Source organism: Centruroides vittatus, unplaced genomic scaffold (genome assembly GCF_030686945.1).
Source record: "Centruroides vittatus isolate TY-2023 unplaced genomic scaffold, ASM3068694v2 contig_2568, whole genome shotgun sequence".
In the NCBI taxonomy this organism is placed as follows: domain Eukaryota; kingdom Metazoa; phylum Arthropoda; class Arachnida; order Scorpiones; family Buthidae; genus Centruroides; species Centruroides vittatus.
Window position 1 is genome coordinate 23183 of NW_027121629.1, and position 18920 is coordinate 42102.

Consider the following 18920-nt stretch of genomic DNA (forward strand, 5'->3'; position numbering starts at 1 on the left):
AAAAAAAAAAACACAAAAGTATTGCACATTATTATGATTTTTTTCTTCATGCTAACTGCTAACCGAGGACGTTTTCTTTTTGGCAAAATGTCATCTGAGCTTTCCTGTTTGACCTTAATCTGGAGTATCGGCAACATTTTGATTTTTCTCTACCTTTTTCATAAAATCTGATATTTTCATTTGCTTGCGTTTGCTAGATCGTTAAAAATAAAAATAAAAATTTACTACATAAAAAGATTAATCAACAAAGACAAAACATAGCGACAGTATTTGGGACTAATTTGGAGCAAGGTCTATATAAATAGGTCCTGACGCGATCACGTATTCCTTTGTGGCAACGGTCAGTTTGGAAATTATACTCTACACGAGGTCCTGTGTGAGTCGGCTATATTTAAGTGCTCAAAAAGTGAAAAAATGGATTAGTGTGTGGCACCAAATTGTAAAAGTAAATCTTTGAATGTTAGATTATTTAAAGTTCCTGCATATGATCAAAAAATAATGGATGAGAACTGCAAACGGAAAACCTATCTAGGAACAAGCTCTGCCACCAGGGCGGCGCTATCAACAACTTAGGCCTAGAGTACCTAGATATCAGAGTAGATAAATGACGATTTTTTTAGTTTAATAAAGCATTTTATTCGTAAAAATGCTTTATTAAACTAAAAAAAAAATCGTCATTTCTTAATGTAAACCCATAGACCACGTGATGACAGTCAACAGAACATGGCGGCGATGACTCGTGTGTCGCTACTCTGATATCTAGGTACTCTACTTAGGCCTAGAGAGCTTATAATGAGTGTGGGGTAGCTGTCGCCATGTCTTCCAAACTGCTTATTTAGCCGCAGCTACATAATATACTTAGTTGGAAAAATGAAAATAATCTAGTACTTTATTTAAATGAAAATTCGAACAGAAAAAAATAAAATGTCGTTTTTGATTTTTTGAATTAATTTTTACTGTTATTTGTTTATTTAATATACTATTTAAAACCCTGCATTAGGCGCACGGGGTACAGGTGTACCCCAGCCATTTTTAAATGCGTGTATTTTTTAATCTATTAAATGCTGAAAAATAATGTCCTCAGTACCTTCCTTCAAAGCACTAAAGATGGCACTGAAAAATTTCAAATTTATGCGAAAAAAATTTTTACAGGAAGCCACACCGAAGTTCAGGGGGTAACCGTGGTACCCCGCGCATCTAACGGAGAAAGTTTAATTAGCGCGACTAACCGAGGGGGTGAAACCGAGTTAGGGGTTCTGAAAGAACGCTCATTGCTTGATATCGGGTCAATCATGATAGAAATGACCAATTAGAGCATAGAAGGCGTATAAACAGGATTTTCAAAGCCAATTAACGGCAAAAAGGTCTCCCATAGACTTAGCATTGAAAGTTTGAAAGGTGGAGTTTCCCGAGAATATTTATTGCTAAACAGTTTAGAAAACATGTTTATTCGTCTAACTACTGTCAAACATTTTTTCATCAGCAAACTATAAGTGAAAAAAAACGATTAAAACGCGATTTTATAGCGATTGTTTACATAATTCGAAGCGGTAGTCTGCGGGGGCGTGGCATTTCTTTGGAATTTTTCCGGCAATTGTTTTTATAGGTGGATCTAATAACAGACAAAGAAATTAACCAATTACAGTGTAAAAGAAGTTTACTATCGATGTTATCTGCCAATAATCTGCCTTTTTTCCTCTAGTTGCTGTAGAATTTTAGATGGTGTATTTTTGGAAATACTGAAATATTTATGGCCCGGGATGGTAACTAAATATTTATTGGTTGAAACAGTTAAAAGAGACATACAAGAAAGCGAATCAGAGCTTAGATAGCAACAGATTTGTTTACAGTTTGTAAAAAAACGCTTCTAAAGTTGACGATTTTTTCCTGAAAAATTCCTAAAACGTAATACTTTTTGTTTTCGTTATAAATAAATAAAAATGATATATTTTGAGTAGTTTTGTTGATTAAGACTTCAAAAACACATTCCCATAAACACCTTTCATCAGAAAACCACGAAAAAAAACTGATTTTTACAAAATTGGTTTTTGAAACTGGCTAACAAAACTACCCCTACGCGCCCAACTCCGCGAGAGTGCCCTGGCGCGCTTGACTCAAGGTTAATAATTTTTGAAATTTGTATATGAACATTTACCCGACGTGATGAATGACGAGCCATTTTTCTAATATCCTGAATGTTAATAATTAAAGTTGATTTATGTTATGTTCTAAAAATAGGTTAAACTAGCAGTACGTTCGACGTTGCCCGGGCAAAAAATAAAAACAAACGTTAGGGTTATTTCGTACTTCTGACCCTTTATTATATTATAGTATTTGATTTATATTTACAAAGGTTATATCACGTAAGGATTTATCACATCGAGTGCCAACTCTAACACATTTTAAAAATTCTTTAAATTGTGTACAATAGATGAATAAAGAATTTTTAAAATGTGTTAGATTGATCACTCAGTGTGATAAACCCTTGCATAAGATAACCTTTATAGTTATATAAATCAAATACTATAATATAACAAACATTAAAACGAAAACCATATAAAGAGTTTCGTTATTTCAGCCTACCAATGTGACGTTTATCGCGATACTCGGATGGTACGAAATGCTACAAATTCAATGGTCAAGTAGACAGGAATTGAAAGTATATCTTAAATTTTTCAAATATCATAACATTTTCTAATGTTAACTCTAAGAAACTGTACCATTCACAGCCGAATATCAAACGGTAATCTGCCAACAAATCAAATTTCGGAAAAAAAACGGAGCCGGTAACGTTAGATTATGTAATTTTCCTATTTGAAAGCATTATTTTCTTCCTTTATCTATCTGTCCTTCCTTAATTTCGAGAAAGAAGTTACGTAGATGAAAGTTAAGACATGGAAAGCTTAGGACAGGAGGCCCAGATTAACTATATTCGAACTTCCGGTTTAGAACGAAAGTAATGTTATTTTGATTCAAACATTTCCCCAAACGGAGTTAGATATATGCCCGATACGACTTTATTGCTAACAGAAAAAAGTATGACATACGGGGGCAAGACCACCACTAAAAGAATTGAGAACATTGTGAGTTAAAAGTTGCATTATGATGATGTCACAATAAATAATCGCTCGTTAGAATTAGTTTGGTTTATTTGGTCACGGCAACGCAGCACGTAAGCTATCTGCCGAGGAGGATGCATCCCGGAAAGACGTTTATGTAAAGTTAGCTCCAACTGAAGTGTTACTAACGCGAAGAAAACCCAGAAAACTCCACTTGGCTAGTCCATTGGCCATGCGCGAACCCACGACCGACTAACGGTGTTCGATGGTTTTATCCACTTGGTTACTGGAGTATACTTATTGTGCTGCAATTTGAAAAAAACTGTAAAGCTATAAATTCCCAGTCGTCTGTCCGTCTCTGTTCTCCCTTAATCCCCAGAACGAAATTAGATAGATGAAAGTTGAGACCAGACGTGGAAATCGAAAGAGAAAAAGACCAGATTACCAATATATGAACTCCCAATTTGTACCGCGAGTCACGTTACTTCAATACAAAAATTTTCCCCAGATTGGAGTTGGATACATAACCGGCACCACTACTGCTAACAGCAAAAGTATGATGTACAGGGGCAAAACACTACTGCAATCCACGCAGGCAAGTGTTAGGTGCTACCTGTCGCAGTAAATTCAGTGAATATAATATATATATTTTTAAATTATACCCTTTTTTGTAAGAATTATATTCAGTTAATTATTTTCTTAACATTTTTGCCAATAGATGGCGCTACGTGTAACTCAGAAAATCGAATGTAAATAGACATTAATTGATTTACAGAAATCCAATAGATATTTTGGGGTTGGATGTACGACGTTATCTAAGTAAGAAGTATTTGAACGTAACTACCGAGTTTCGTAAAAATTGGTCAAACGGCCTAGGAGTGTATAGGAAGGAACAAACAAACATTCTCATTTATATATAGATAAACGTATCGAAATGATACGAAACGTCTTTGAGAACAAAAGTATGACGTCGTCCCGCCTATTTACCAGATAAACTAATAACATTTATTTTTTAAATTATAAAAGACATTATTGTTTCATTTAATTCATTACCTTTTATATAATTTTTATTTGTGTAGAAATATAAATGATAAGTTTCGAACAAATAAAAATTTGATTTCATTTTATAAACTTCAAAAATGTATAAAATATCTGCAGTATATAGTTATATCATTACAGTAATTATTAAAAAAACAAATTGTATTGTGGAAAAATGGTATTATTTCACATTTTTAGATAATATACTCATTGTTACACTTTTACTCGAAAGAGCATTTTTTAAACTGTACTTTACATTATTTTCTTTTTTAAACCTAAAAGTTCCAGTTAAAATGTTATAAAACGATTTATCATTTTTCTTTTAATGTTGTGACATTCTTTAAAATGAATTTTAATTTAAATTAAATCCTTACAGTTTTGTTTCTTCATCAAAATAACATTCTCCAAAGATCTGTTGCTGGTTCATAAATTAAGAAAAATTGTTTAAATTAAAATGTGCTATGTTATTACTTATTTAATTGCATGAAACTTATAATTACGCAATTACAACATAAGTAACATTGTTATAAAATAATTTTTACTTATATAAGTAAAGAATCTCATATCAGTAATATACATAAATTACTACTAAAAAATAATTGCTACGATATCATAATATTAACCTGTATAAATTATATATACTAACAACTTATATATGCTTTACTTATAAGATAATTTTTACTTATATATGTTACTTACGGTTTGTAATTGAATAATTATTTCATAAGTTCCATGCAATTAAATAAATAATATATATATATATATATGTTTATAGAATATTAAATGTATTCTACCGTGAGGTGTATTTATAAAACAACTTAATTCCTGCACCATACACAACACTTATATACGTATTATTGTTGTTATTTATTAAACTAAAATAATAATTTATTATTAATCAATTATTTCAATATCAAATTCTACTTTATACAGTATATTTTACAAGTCGAAAGGCCCGATGCAGGCATCGGGACGTAGTAAATTACAAATAAAAATAATAATATACGGAATGTTATACTGTAAAATTATAAAATAATTTATATTGTTAATTTAAATAATAGCTAGGGGCGCCCCTAGTGGCCGTTTTTGGCATACCGAGACAAAGAAAGTCTGCCTATTTTTTCAGCTTTATATAGTAGATATTCTAAATTACAAATATACTGTAATTTACAATACTTTTTCTTAAATAGAGTTATATAATTAAGGACTCATAGCAGATATTGTATATCACACATTATAAATATTAAACTATATCAATACTCATATTAATTTATGTACACTGATTTTTTTATATTTAAATTTTAAGCAATTTGGACTGTTTTATGAATGAATATATCATCCGAATATAAAATAAAAATTTTAAATACATAGATGATTATTAATATTTCACTTACCTCACATATAAATAGTTACAGTCGGTAGCTTTCCAGTTTTCTTTCACTTTTTTTCCCCAAAGTTTACGACATGCAGGATCTTTCGGAAAAACTTTCATCAAAAATGCTTTCTGGCTGCGATTTGTGCAGCCGAAAGTAGCACATCCAGTCATATTCTAAGAGTTATTAAAGTGTAAAATAAGTTAAACTAAACAATAACTCATTTTTCTTTCTTTATATGAAACCGTGTCAATCTTATTTGATTATTTCTCACAATGGAGTGTAATATAATGACACAAGGCTTTCTTTACATCTGTTTAATTCTGTTTTTCCATTTGCCGAGACGCGTTTCGGGTCTTTGCCCATATTTCTGTCGGCTACAAACTTTGAACTGAAAAATTGGAACTAAGTGCCGTTTAAGAACCCAAGTTTTTATATGTATCTTAGCGAAGGCCATACTATTATACTTTTCGAAAAACGAAATGTATAGCACCTTAATGGGAAAAGGTACAGTACGTTCTTTGTTAAGCAACTGTTATTTTAAATGTTACGTTGTAAATCATTACATTTTTTGATTGTTTGTTGCCGACAGAAGATCGGCAAACACTCGAAACGCGTCTCGGCAAATGGATAAACAGAATTAAACAGACGTAAAGAAAGCCTTGTGTCATTTATATTACACTTCATTGTGAGAAAATCATCAGATAACTTCTTACATAACTACGAAGTATCAGTATGTAACAACTAGCATAAAACTCAAAAACTTAAGATTAATACAAATAAACAGTATATCGTCATTTGTCTATATATTTTTAATATCACTAACCTTTCATTAATTTTAATTTGTTTGCAGATAGAATTTACCCACGAAGCTTCGTTGCAATCTCGCTAACACGTCGTTTGGAAGAATGGCAGCTTAAAGTCACGTGATCACAAACTGCCAATGGTCACTCTTTCATTTTAGGCTCTCTAAGCCTAACTTGCTGGCAGTGCGCCCAAGTGGGAAAGTTTGTCTCTAGACACTTTTCCCACTTTATATTCTAGTAATCGCGGTCTGGCTAATGCTAAGATTTCGCGATCAACATTTTGGACAGGACAATTCAAAGTTTATATGATCTAGGACCTTGGGGACAATCTGTGTTAACTGTGAAAGTCACGTCTCATAGTTCTTTAAATTTGCGCCCGTTTCAAATGGATATTGTTATTCAAAGGACGTTTTACCAAGCAGCAAATATACAGATTTATTACATTTTATTTTTATCATTCTGTTCACAAGTCCGCAATTAAAAACAAATACCGGTATCTGATTCTCGTATTTGAGAGGGTCACGTAATCATTATTCAGAAAGGAACATGAATAACGATTTTGAAATCGGCTGACATAAGAAATTGTTATTAGGGTTTTCTAATAAGTAAATGTTTAAAAACATTTTATTCAGACAAATGAATAAATGTATACAATTAAAAATATTATTAAGCGTCGAATCTTCAATATCATAAAAAATTTTTTAAAATTGTTTTTGACCATAGCGACTAATGTCGTTAATTCGCAGATACGCCTGCGCCGCCTATCGGAGGTTTCGGCGATTCCCGTGCGTGCGATCTTTATACTCGTCTTGCCTTATAACATGACGTGTATGAAACTGATGTAAATAATCATTTTTAAAATGGAAGAATTTACAAATTTTCAGGTTATGGTGGGCCATCTGGCCACGGTTTTTACCATAATAATGTTCCTGACGGGCGTGTAAGTAGCTTTAAATATATGTAGTCTTGTCGATTATATTCATATCTTGCTTATGTTCCCAGGCAGATCTGTGTAAAAATCTGGAGACAAGGTTCCAGTACAGATATAGCTTTCTTCCCATTCATTGCCGGTCTGGTCAGGTAAACTTTTGCATTTGTAAGAATTGCCAATGTGATATTTGCCAGTAACGATTCGTTGCCCTTTCCAGCGCATCCCTTTGGTTGCAGTACGGTTTGTTCGTTCACGATGCTGTGATAATCATGGTCAATAGCATTGGTGTCATACTTCAACTCTGTTACGTATTTTGCTATTATATTTTTACACCAGTTAGGGTAAGTTCAATTCATCTTCCGACAACTTTGTTACATTAATCAATTTTAAAGTATCAATTGCTGTTTGTTTAGCCTTCTGTTAAAACCCGTCCACATGTCATTGGTAAACTAATTTGTATATATGTATCTTTTAATCGAAAAGATGAAAATTAATGATACAGTATCTATACAGTGGTTACTAAATGTTATAAAAGTTAATTTACGTATATTTAATATGACAAAACTTGTCAAATATGCTTCGATTGTCACTGTCTATTCGAGGATAATAGAGACAAACCGAAGATGATAAAATGCCTTTATTTAAAATTATTTTCTTTATAAATTATCCATGCATTTTGGCTTCATTTACTTTAAGCCCTCTTCTGTTCTAAAATAATTTACAAATTAATTTAGTACTATTTAGGTGACATTTTTAAACAAAGTATAAACAATACTTACAAAAGGTTTATAGTAATAGTCTTGGATATCATAACTGTCACACTAGCTATAGATACGTGGAATCTGCATTAGTGTAATTGTTTTTGCCTAAAGTTCTATAAAGGAGGATTAACTTAAGAAAATAATTTTAAATAAAGGCATTTTATCATCTTCGGTTTGTCTCTATTATCCTCTAATAGACAGTGACAATCGAAGCATATTTGACAAGTTTTGTCATATTAAATATATGTAAATTAACTTTTATTAAAATTTATATAAAAAGCAATTAGAAAGAATGTTGTGAATATTGTATTTTTTTTGTATTAATAATTTAAGTTTTTGTCAATTTGTTTGACAAATCAATAAGTTTCAGTAAAAATCAAATTTTTTACCAAAATTTATTGACTTTGTTTATTGATTATTATTGATTTTTAAACACACACGAAAAAAATTCTCTCAGGAGAATAAATATTTTCAAATTATTATGCTAAATGATCTCTAGATTTACATTTACATATTTCATCTACAAAGCAACAAAAAACTGACGATGCTAGAATTGGTGCGGCTTTCAAGTAGAATAGTAGCGATTCTGCTTTTCACTAAGTAAAACAGAAAGTAAACAAGTAAAATAAAGCGACTAGATAAAATTTAATCATATATCAATGATTGTTAAAGAATTTTATTAAAATATCAGAAGACACCGATGAGTAAAAATTTTTAATGTAACTAGGAAACAAAACTTGCTTAAAATTTGAATAGATTTATTAAAGAAAGTAGTTCTAATAAACATAATAAATACCTTAAAGTATATATCAGATTAAGCTAATAACAAAAATATACTTTTCTTATTGTTTTTATATTGAATTTTATATTAAACACACAAAACATTTTCGATTTGAGAAAGGCTACGTATTATTGATTTTTCAAAGAATTTTATAGAAAAAAAATGAATAAATTAATAGAATTTAAGTTTTTTCTCCACTGTGTAATTAAGTGCTAAGAGAATATACCAATTATATTATGAAATTTTATTATTCAGTGTGTTAGATATTCATGTTTCTTAAAATATAAAATTTTCTGACTCTTTGATATATTTTAATTTCATCACACTAAGTAGAGTTACAGATTAAAATATATATATTTTCAAATCATTTTTTATTTATGTTCTCATATTAAATTACAAATTCTTGATGTGATAATTCATTTTATTTTAGTGAAAATTTGATAAAAGTGATTTTTTATAAGTTTAATTTTATAATAAAGTATATAAAAGCTGAATGTTATTTTGAGAATTATATAACTGCTGAGTTCCTGCTTTATATTATAATAAATTTTTATTGCATGTATTCTGAATAATAAGCAGAATTACATAGGTTCTTAGAAAATCAATAATTTTAGATTGCTTTTAATAATTGCCTTAAAAAATAGTTTATTCTTTTTCAAATATATAAATTATTGTGTAATTTTACATGTAATAAGATCCAATCAGTATCCCGTTTGTTTTAATATTGTACCAATTTTGAAAATATTTGTTTTTATCTCTACCTACATTTTAATTTTCAACTATAATGTAATGTTCTGGAGTTGATAAGATGCTAAAATATACCTTATTTACTTTAAGAAGGTAAAAATTTTATTCAATATGAATTCTTGCCAGACTTTTTGATTGCTTTTATTATTATTAATAATAATAAACAATAAATTGAAGAAAGAAGTCATTGGTGAATAATAAGGTTAATCTGGCATTTTTGTATTTAATCGTATATATACGAGAGCCATTTGATAAGTCATGGAAACTACATATTTTCTCCAAAAACATGAGAGATTTCTGAAGTTGAAAACGAGAGTTTAATGATCACTACATTGTCAAATCTGTGTCTACAGTTTGTAAACTGTAGCTACACTAGACTTGTCATGGTGGCGATGTGAAGTTGGTGATGCATAGACACTCGGCTGGAAATGAGAAAGCTGTAAAGATCGTGAAAGAAAATGAGAAAATTAAGCCAAACTTTTTGTTTTTGGATTATGACATGATAAAATGACAACTTACCTTATATATATATAAAATCCTTCAAAATACTCTCCCATGTATTCCACATTTTCTCCAGCAAAATGATATCGCCATAATTCCTTGAGTCGATTTTCTGGTTGATATGGTGATTTGGCTGTGCTCTGTTTAACATATCTTCTCTGTAGCAAACCTCTGATTTTGCAATCATGTCATATTTGAAATGAGGTCCTGTGAATAGGAAGGATACTCCAAGATCCCCAACCCCATTTATGTTTGCACAATTGTACAGGTTCAGCAATATGTGAAGTTGATGCATGATTGTGCATTGTTATGTGGATACACATGAGGATGCTTTTTTAAAACTACTTAGATGGAGATGATTCTGTAGGAATGAACAGTAATAAGCTGCATTGATGGAAAGCTCTTGAGAAAGTTTTGGCCATTGTTGCTTATGATCATAAAAGACTGCTGCTTAGTAATGTATCACATGTGAAGGATTTTGTCAAACTTCTGTTTGTATTGGTGATGGGGATGACTCCATTCTTTGGATTGCCATTTCAATTCTGGTTTGTAAGCACATGACTAGGTTTCATCCCCATAACAGTTTGGTGCAGAAAATCATCTCCTTCATTATTGTAACATTCCAGATGATTGTGGCAAGTTTCCATTCCTACACATCATTAAGACATGAAGTACCCATTGAGAGCAAACGGTAGATTTAGTTAATTTAGCAGTAGAGATGAATCTTAACCGAGTTTTGTTGCTAATCAATTGCAATGTAATGCACAATGGCTGCAATTGACAAATTGTTCATTTTTGTTAGTGGATAACTTTTATGTTTGTCTGCTGTTTCATATCTTCCACTCAGAGTACTTTGAACACAGTGCAATGATTTGATATGGGAGAGCATTAGTCTTCAGCTTCTAGTTCCTGATGATACTCATTTGGAGTTAAAAACTGCTGTTAAACATTTATTATGTAGCTTCACTGCTCCAATGAGATGACATTATCACAAAATTCAGATGCTTCTCATAAAATGCATCAATTGATGACATTATTATTGCATGGTTCCGTTTTGAATTTGTTTTAAAAATTCTGTAATACAATTTAGTTTACATATTTGTTTTTGGGCTGCAATTTGAAAAAATTGTAGACCTATAAATTCCCACTGTCATCTTTCTGTCTTTCCTTCCTTAATCTCAAGAATAGAGTTAGATAAATGAAAGATAAGACCGGATAGGGAAACCTTAGGGGTAGGAGACCCCAATTAACTATATATGAACCTCCAATGCAAACTGGAAATTACATTATTTCAATTAAAAAATTTCCCCTGAAGGAAGTTAATGACCAGCACAACTCCATTGCTAACAGAAAAGTATGATGTACAGGGGCAAGACACTACAGTACTAATTTGAGATGGAAAGCATAAATTAAATTAATTAAAAATATGATTAAAAATTGCATCCCAGCATTGTGATGATGTCACAATAAATAATTGCTCTGCTTGCTTCTTGTAAAAATCTCTTAGTGTCTGAGATAGGTTATAGACTGATTTTTATTAAATGACCCTCATACACATATATATAGAGGGTGAGTGTCTTGAAATCCAAACATTCCTCAATTACACTTTTTATTATTTTATGGTTTCCTATAAAAATTTACATGTTTTGCAAGATGTAAGGTAAATGCAAGATCTTCCTAAAGCAATGTTGAAAATGGCTCTATAAAAAGCCATAAAAGCAATATAAAAGTTACTGAGGAATATTAGGGTTTCCTAACAAGAGAATTACCCTGTGTATATAACTCTGCAAATAAAAAACATTTAAACCTAGAACATATATTACAAAATTCAATAATAAAATAATTGTATTCAGTTCTGTCTAAATAACATTAAGACGAATGATGAAGATATTGAGGATGGGAATGATTATTGTCTGTCTTGGACCTATAACTATGCCACATCAAATTTAATATTTTGTTAGTTTAGTAAATTTGCAGTTGCAAGACATAACTACAATTTCATTTTTCCAACTTACTTGTTAGTAATTAAATACATTAGATGAATCAGAAGATGAGATTAAGTAAAAATTAACAGACAAGAATTATATATGACATGAAACTTTCAATCTCTTTTCAGCATTCAATATAATAATGAATATAAAATTAGAAGTGTTTTTGGTATATTTATTAAGATTAAGGCATTTTACTTAATAATTTTTATATAAAAATTTAAGTACTTTATAGAAAAGTCTATTTTCAGGTAATATTAAATAGACAAATATTTTCTACATGCATTGCTCTGGTTGCCTATTATGGTTACTTGAATGCCGTCATCGAGGATAGGGAAACGGCAACTCTAGTCTCCGGACTGACTGCTTGTTGTGCGGGTTTAATATTCTGCGCTTCACCTCTGGCATCTTTGGTAAATATTAAATGCCGCACTTTAAAATAAATTTCAGTGAATTAAAATTAGAATTCTATTTTTAGGCGGAAGTACGAAGAACTAAGACTGTTGAAAGTTTGCCATTTTTACTAATCCTTTTCTCCTTCTTTGTAACCTCACTGTGGTTCATTTATGGACTATTACTACATGATAGCTTCATCCAAGTAAGTTCAGTATATTCTGTTAATGTCTGGCTGTCTTACATGACTAAAATGATAATTAAACTTTGACAGATTCCAAATCTTCTTGGATGTATCATATCTGGTTTTCAGTTATTGCTGTTTGTTATTTATCCTTCACGAAAGCACGAAATGTCGACCATGTAAAATACGCCTAGTTCTTTGAGGAACAGTTAAATGTAAGAACTGTGATAACTTGTCTTCCACTAGACAGACACAAAATAAAGAAAGCAACACTAATATTTTATTATCACTATTTTTAATGGACCAAGATAGGTGCCTCAAAATGATATATTTCTAATCATTGTTCTCCCTTGCATGTACTTTTGATAAAAGAACACCTGTTTGATATTGTGATCTTTTCTTTATATGTAATATATCAAAAAATGGAATTAAAGTTTTTTTTGCCACAATTCAGAGTAACTGAATTACTGATACGTATGGAAGTACAAGAATTTATTGAGTCTACTTGATCTGTTGTGTTACTGATGATAATTAAATCAGTCTATAATTTACATATTATTGATAACAATGAAACTTTCAAATAGCTGAGCTAGATAATGTTTTGTTTTTGGGATGCTTGAGAGAGGGTATGCAATAGTGTTGTTGGCATATAGTTTATTTTTCATGTTAAGGATTTTCATAACCTTAAATAATAATTTATTATTTTTAAGGTTATGAAAATCCTTAACATGAAAAATAAACTATATGCCAACAAATAATAATTTATTATTTTTATGTACAGAAACATTAGCTGAAATAATTCAATTTAATATAGACATATGGATCATATGCTAATGAAAATACCAGATAATTTCAATTTTCTAGTGTAAAATTATATGCACACCCCATCAGCTTTCTTTCAAGTCATTACTATCAATGACAGTAAGATCAAACAAACAATTAGAGCCTCAAATTGCTCTTTCTTTCTATGTTACATTATTATTTTTTATTTTCACAAAGAATCTAATGTGCTTTTAATTCATAATTAAATTTTTGTCAGTTTGCATTCTTGCAAAAAAATTCATATTTTGTGTTACAAATTTTTTGTCTTATTGCTAACTTGCAAAGTACAGTAAGACCCCGCTTAATGTGGAGATGTGTTCCTAGACGACAAAGTGCTAAGCAAAACAGAGTTAACTCATTTTGCTTTTGCATTCCTTTCAAAATTTGGATCATTTGCTACAATTTGATCAACACTTTCAGTTATCGTTACCAAACTTTTACTAAGGAAATCTGTAGAGAAATTTTTTGGGTTCTTCATTTTCAGAATCTATTTTCCAGTTCTACATGAATTCCCTGTTTTGCCAGTTCTTGAAGGCTGTTGTTAGTAAGGCTCTCACCAGAAACCTGCAGTAACTCTTCAATATCCTGCTGTATATATTAGATTGACAATTTGGTCAACCTAACGATACAGCAATAGGCTCTTCTCGTTGAGAATTCTTGGATACCTTCAGCCATAACTCCTTCCACACTCTGTTCACGCATTTATCAGTTAATTCTTGTCAAGCCAAGCCAATATTGTCTACGGCATCCATGATGTTATATTTTTTCCAAAATTGCACCAAACAAATGGAGATTTAAAGAAAGGACACCTTTTTGCCACCTTTTACTGATTGCTTCGTGTTCATAAATAATTGTATTATGTATGAATCAATGAAATGCCACGATAATTAAAATTGGCATACATTTTGAGCTTTTTTTAAGGCTTTGAGCAGACCGCGTTATATCAAATCAGCGTTATGAAGGCAGCATTAAGTGGGGTCTTACTGTACCGTATTTATACAGCTAAGTAAAGCTGATTATTATTTAAAATTAAAGTGATCATAATTATATAAATCTGGTATGATGACATTTCAGGACTTGACCAAGACATTTTGATAAAAAGTACCAAAATTCACTATTTATGGTACTTAAGTATTTTGCATATCGAAGCCAAAGTTCTGGATATAAAAGTAGTAACAATCATTGAATGCCACTATTATTGGCTACAATTGCTATCAGCTTGACAGAACCCCCATTCTTGTGAAACCATTTTCTTTATAAGGGGCAGTCCATAAATTACATAAGGTATTTTGGGGTTGGTGGGGGGGTCAAGGATTTCTTACGATTTCTTACTCAGGTAGGGGGTAATAGATCTCGTTTTATGTAATATTCTTATTTTTTGATCTCGTTGAGTTTTGAATTTGGCGGTTTCTATTAAGAACGCTCGTTGTACTAATGTTATCAAGTGTGATATGATAGAATAATAATGCTAGCAGGCACATTTTTTATCATGGGAGAAAGGCCATGTAGTGGTTTCTTTCTCTTTTTTATATTAGAATAAGTGCAACCAACTTCTCACACAATCCCTGGGAAGGATAAATCAAAACACTAAAAACCTTTTTTTATATCCCAGCATGAACAGCTTTAGATAAAAAACTAAGTGCACCACTCCTACGGGTGTATAACACTAAGAATACATAAACCAAAATACACGATACAAAGTAAACATAAAATTAGTATTCAGTTTTTAGTGAAAACCAAAATGTAAAACTAGAAATTATAAATAGTCTTATCTTCCATATTTTTTGAACATAATTGTAAAAAGCATCAAACAGTGGCTTCTGAACAACCTTATCGAGTGGATATGGCCATCTGCAATCAAGCGTAAAGATTTTTATTTTCAGAATAAGTCTATCTTGATCGTAAATTGGACAATGATGGATCATATGGTCGACAGTATCTAGGTTTTCTGTAGAGCAAAAGCAAGAGGCAGTTTCTGCCTGGTTAAATCTCTAAGTGGTGAAGAGAACCTACATTCAACACTAGAAAATAGTCTTGTTATTCTACTAGTTTTACTGCTCAACTATTGTTGATTCCACTTTTGCATAGCATTGTCATAAATATAATTTTTAAGGCTGCTGTGTGAGAGAGGGATGTAAGTGTAGTCCAAGTCAGTGTCCTTTGCAGCTGACTTAGCCTCAAAGTTGGCTTTTTCATTTCCTAGTATGTCAGTATGGCCACAAACAAACAAAAATCTTGTAAATAAGATAACTTTTATAATATGGTGCTGGATATATGTGATTTTATTGCTATTGCAATTGGGATTTAATAGACCTTTTAGGACAGACTAAGAATCACTGTAAATGTTGATAGACAGAGTTTTGTTTGGTAGTGAAGTGGCCCACTGAACAGCTTGGTAGACAGCATCTTCTTCAGCTTGATGTGTGGGGGTATCTGTACCTTCTAACATATTTTGGGCAAAATATGTCAGTTTAGAGGAAGATACAGATACTTGAGCAGACATGACGGGGGCTTTTGGACCCATCTGTGTAGATATTAATGTCTGCATGGTTATCCATGGGGAAGCAGATGACACCAAATGTACAGTATCCTGGGGGTAACCTTGTTTACAGGGTGATGATGATCAGAGATAGGGCAATTGCAATATGGTAGCATTTGAACAGCTGTAGATAGGAGTAGAGACTGTTGTTGAGCCTTGATATTTGTAGTTCTGATGTAGTAGTTCAGAACCTTTCCTACAATACATCAAAGGAAGGAACTCTGCTAGAATCAGAGGCATTAGTAGAAACAGTTCTGCAGCACTTTGAAATTCTGATGGCAAACTGTCTTTGAAGAGAGAGTAATTTACTTGCTACTGAATTTTTACTAGTTACATGAGCCCAACTAGAGGCTGCGTAAAGTAGCATTGGTTGTATTGCCCCATTATATAGAGTTTTATAAGCTTTACGATTTAGTCCCTCAGTGCACCTAGCACATTTTAGCAGCATGTAGTTTATTTTCCAATATAACCAATATGGCAATGGAATGTTTGAAATTGAAAATTTTGTATGAAGTTTCTGCACGTGCACTAGCTGGTCGATCTGTCGAACGGCCTTTTGTGAAAATTAAAATTAATATAAAAATGAATATTATGATGTTAATTAATGATGATGATAAAAAGATTGTTAATAATTAAAAAATAAAGTTCTTAAAATAAATTGTTCATTCAAATTTATTAAATTTTTAAATTTGTTATTATTTGTCATATTAATTAACTAATTACTTTGTTCTAATTATATATTTTGGACCTAAGGTTTTTAGGGTTTCATGAAAAAAATTTATTTTTGTTAAAATCTTTCTATAAAATTATGCCTAAATATTATGTAAGGTAGGGAAGGGGATCAAAGAAAATATTATGGTTTCTTACACAGGTGTGGGTGGGGGTCTAAAATGGCCAAAATCTCCCTTATGTAATTTATGGACAGCCCCTAAGAAACATGTGTTCTGGCAAAGCAATGGCCATTGTTTTAACAACCGTTGAATGCCACCCTTATCAGCTACAATGGCCATGCTTCAGCTGCAATTCAGTAATTTCACCATCATAAGAATTTACACTTATGACCGACTTCACAAACTATCAGAAGAATGATTGTTTAATTCAAGGAAACTGGATATAGGTTTGTGCCCTCAACTGGGTTGAACTACTATATCACTTCACAAGTCATCGAAGATGTCACATAGCTATTGTAACATTATTCATTGACTGTTCTACAAGATCCAGTGCCATGACAGTTGAATGTATCCTACGGTAGTGTGAAAGATATTGAGAAAGGTGATACATTGTTATAAGATCAGCTACAATCAGCAATTGCTTCTGTCAACGGAAACCTGACTGACCTTCCTTGCCAGAATGGAAGTTGATGTGTTGTGGCCAAGAAAATTCCTTGGAGCGATGAGGACACAGGAACACCTGTAGCTATTGCATTTAGGTAACAAAAATGTTGTTATCTAAATGCATGCATATTTCCTTCAGATTCCATTACACTTGCTTAAAATTAGTCTGGTTAGATTCACTACTACATTTATGTTTGAACCATTGTTCTTTGAAGAAGCTAGTCCCAATGGACCTGTGACCACCCAGAGATGCTTTAACACTTGTAGTACCCACACTAGCATTGCAACAGTGACAATAGTTTGGGTTAATAACTTTTATGCAAGGTGCGTCATCTGATATGTGGAGGATGCTCCACATATCAGATGATGCATATGGCAGATATCTGCTACATTTCACGGATAAGAGGGATGTGTTTGCTATTGCCTAGCTACCTCATTTTCTGAATTTTAATCCATGCGATTTTTGGCTTTGGAGACATGTAAAAAGTATGGTTTATCAATATGTTGCAAATTTGACAGCTTTGAAAAATGTTTCTGACAGTGTGATAATATTAAATGATTCTCTGTGAATAAAGTTGACTGTTGAACAAGAAGTAAAGTGTGTTCCCCATTCCAAAAGTGTAAAACCATAAGACAATCTGGTTTTACACCTTTGAAATGGGGACAGTGCAGTACCTATTGTATTGTTAAGGTCTGTATTTGTATAAGATGCTTATGCTTTAAAATTTTTGTTCTTTGTAGAACCAAAAATGACATAGTGGTAAATTTTGGTACTGATTCTTTTTTTATGGAAATATAAATGGTTCAGAAATGTTACCATGCCAGATTTGGTTGCATTTGGACTGCTAAATATTTCTTTTGAGCATTGAAAAGGGTACTTTAAATATGATATTTTAGCATATTTAAGCCAAAAATTTTTACCTGTTTTTACGTAAAGTGTTATATTTATGTGTAAGAATACAATATTTGTATTCTTGTAATTGAATTACACAGCATTGCTATATTACTTTGAAAATTTTAGTGTAATCCTGATTTATAAGCATAACCCATGACTGAAATATGTACTTCATTTCAGTGTTACTCACTTGTCAATTACCTTATCCAAATAACATTTATAAATAGGTGTATTGAAACACTAATGTTACATAAATAAAATAAAACAGTTAGGTTGTCCACTGATAAACAGATACAAAAGGAGAAAAGCAAATACTTACAGAAAAAAAAACAAATATCTGATAATTTAACTGTTATCATAACTAAGTAATATACAGTAAAATAAAACTGTTATCACCAATAGAAGGGTTTGTTATGTAGAGAAAGTTTACTGAATTGTCAAACCACACTAGAACAAATTTTCTACATTTGCTAAGGATAGTACTGAGTGAATAAAACAAAGAAAACAGAGACTAAAACCTACGAGTCCTCGAATTGGAATGCACAAGTTTCAATCTTGGACAATGTTCATTATATCAAATGTTTTGTCTTGTAAATGAGGAAAATAAAGCAACTTTTAATAAGTACTTGATTGAATTACAGTGTGACCCCAATTTGTGTGTCTCAAGTGGTAGTATTTGCAATTCCTTTGTTTAGATACATTATTTTCTAACAACAAATTAAAATGCATTGATAATACTATAGACAGTAACTTTTACTACCAAAAATA

The 18920-nt window shown here is 31.3% G+C and overlaps 1 protein-coding gene across 1 annotated transcript; it reads left to right on the forward strand.

Annotated features, from left to right (window-relative positions):
• Nucleotides 1-7030: 7030 nt before the first annotated feature.
• On the forward strand, nucleotides 7031-13011 carry LOC136971490 (sugar transporter SWEET1-like). Its single transcript, XM_067265950.1, has 6 exons — nucleotides 7031-7216; nucleotides 7279-7356; nucleotides 7425-7548; nucleotides 12237-12398; nucleotides 12464-12583; nucleotides 12653-13011. The coding sequence occupies exons 1-6, from the start codon at nucleotides 7137-7139 to the stop codon at nucleotides 12743-12745; spliced, it is 657 nt and encodes a 218-aa protein (XP_067122051.1). The 5' UTR covers nucleotides 7031-7136; the 3' UTR covers nucleotides 12746-13011.
• The last annotated feature ends 5909 nt before the right edge of the window (nucleotides 13012-18920 follow it).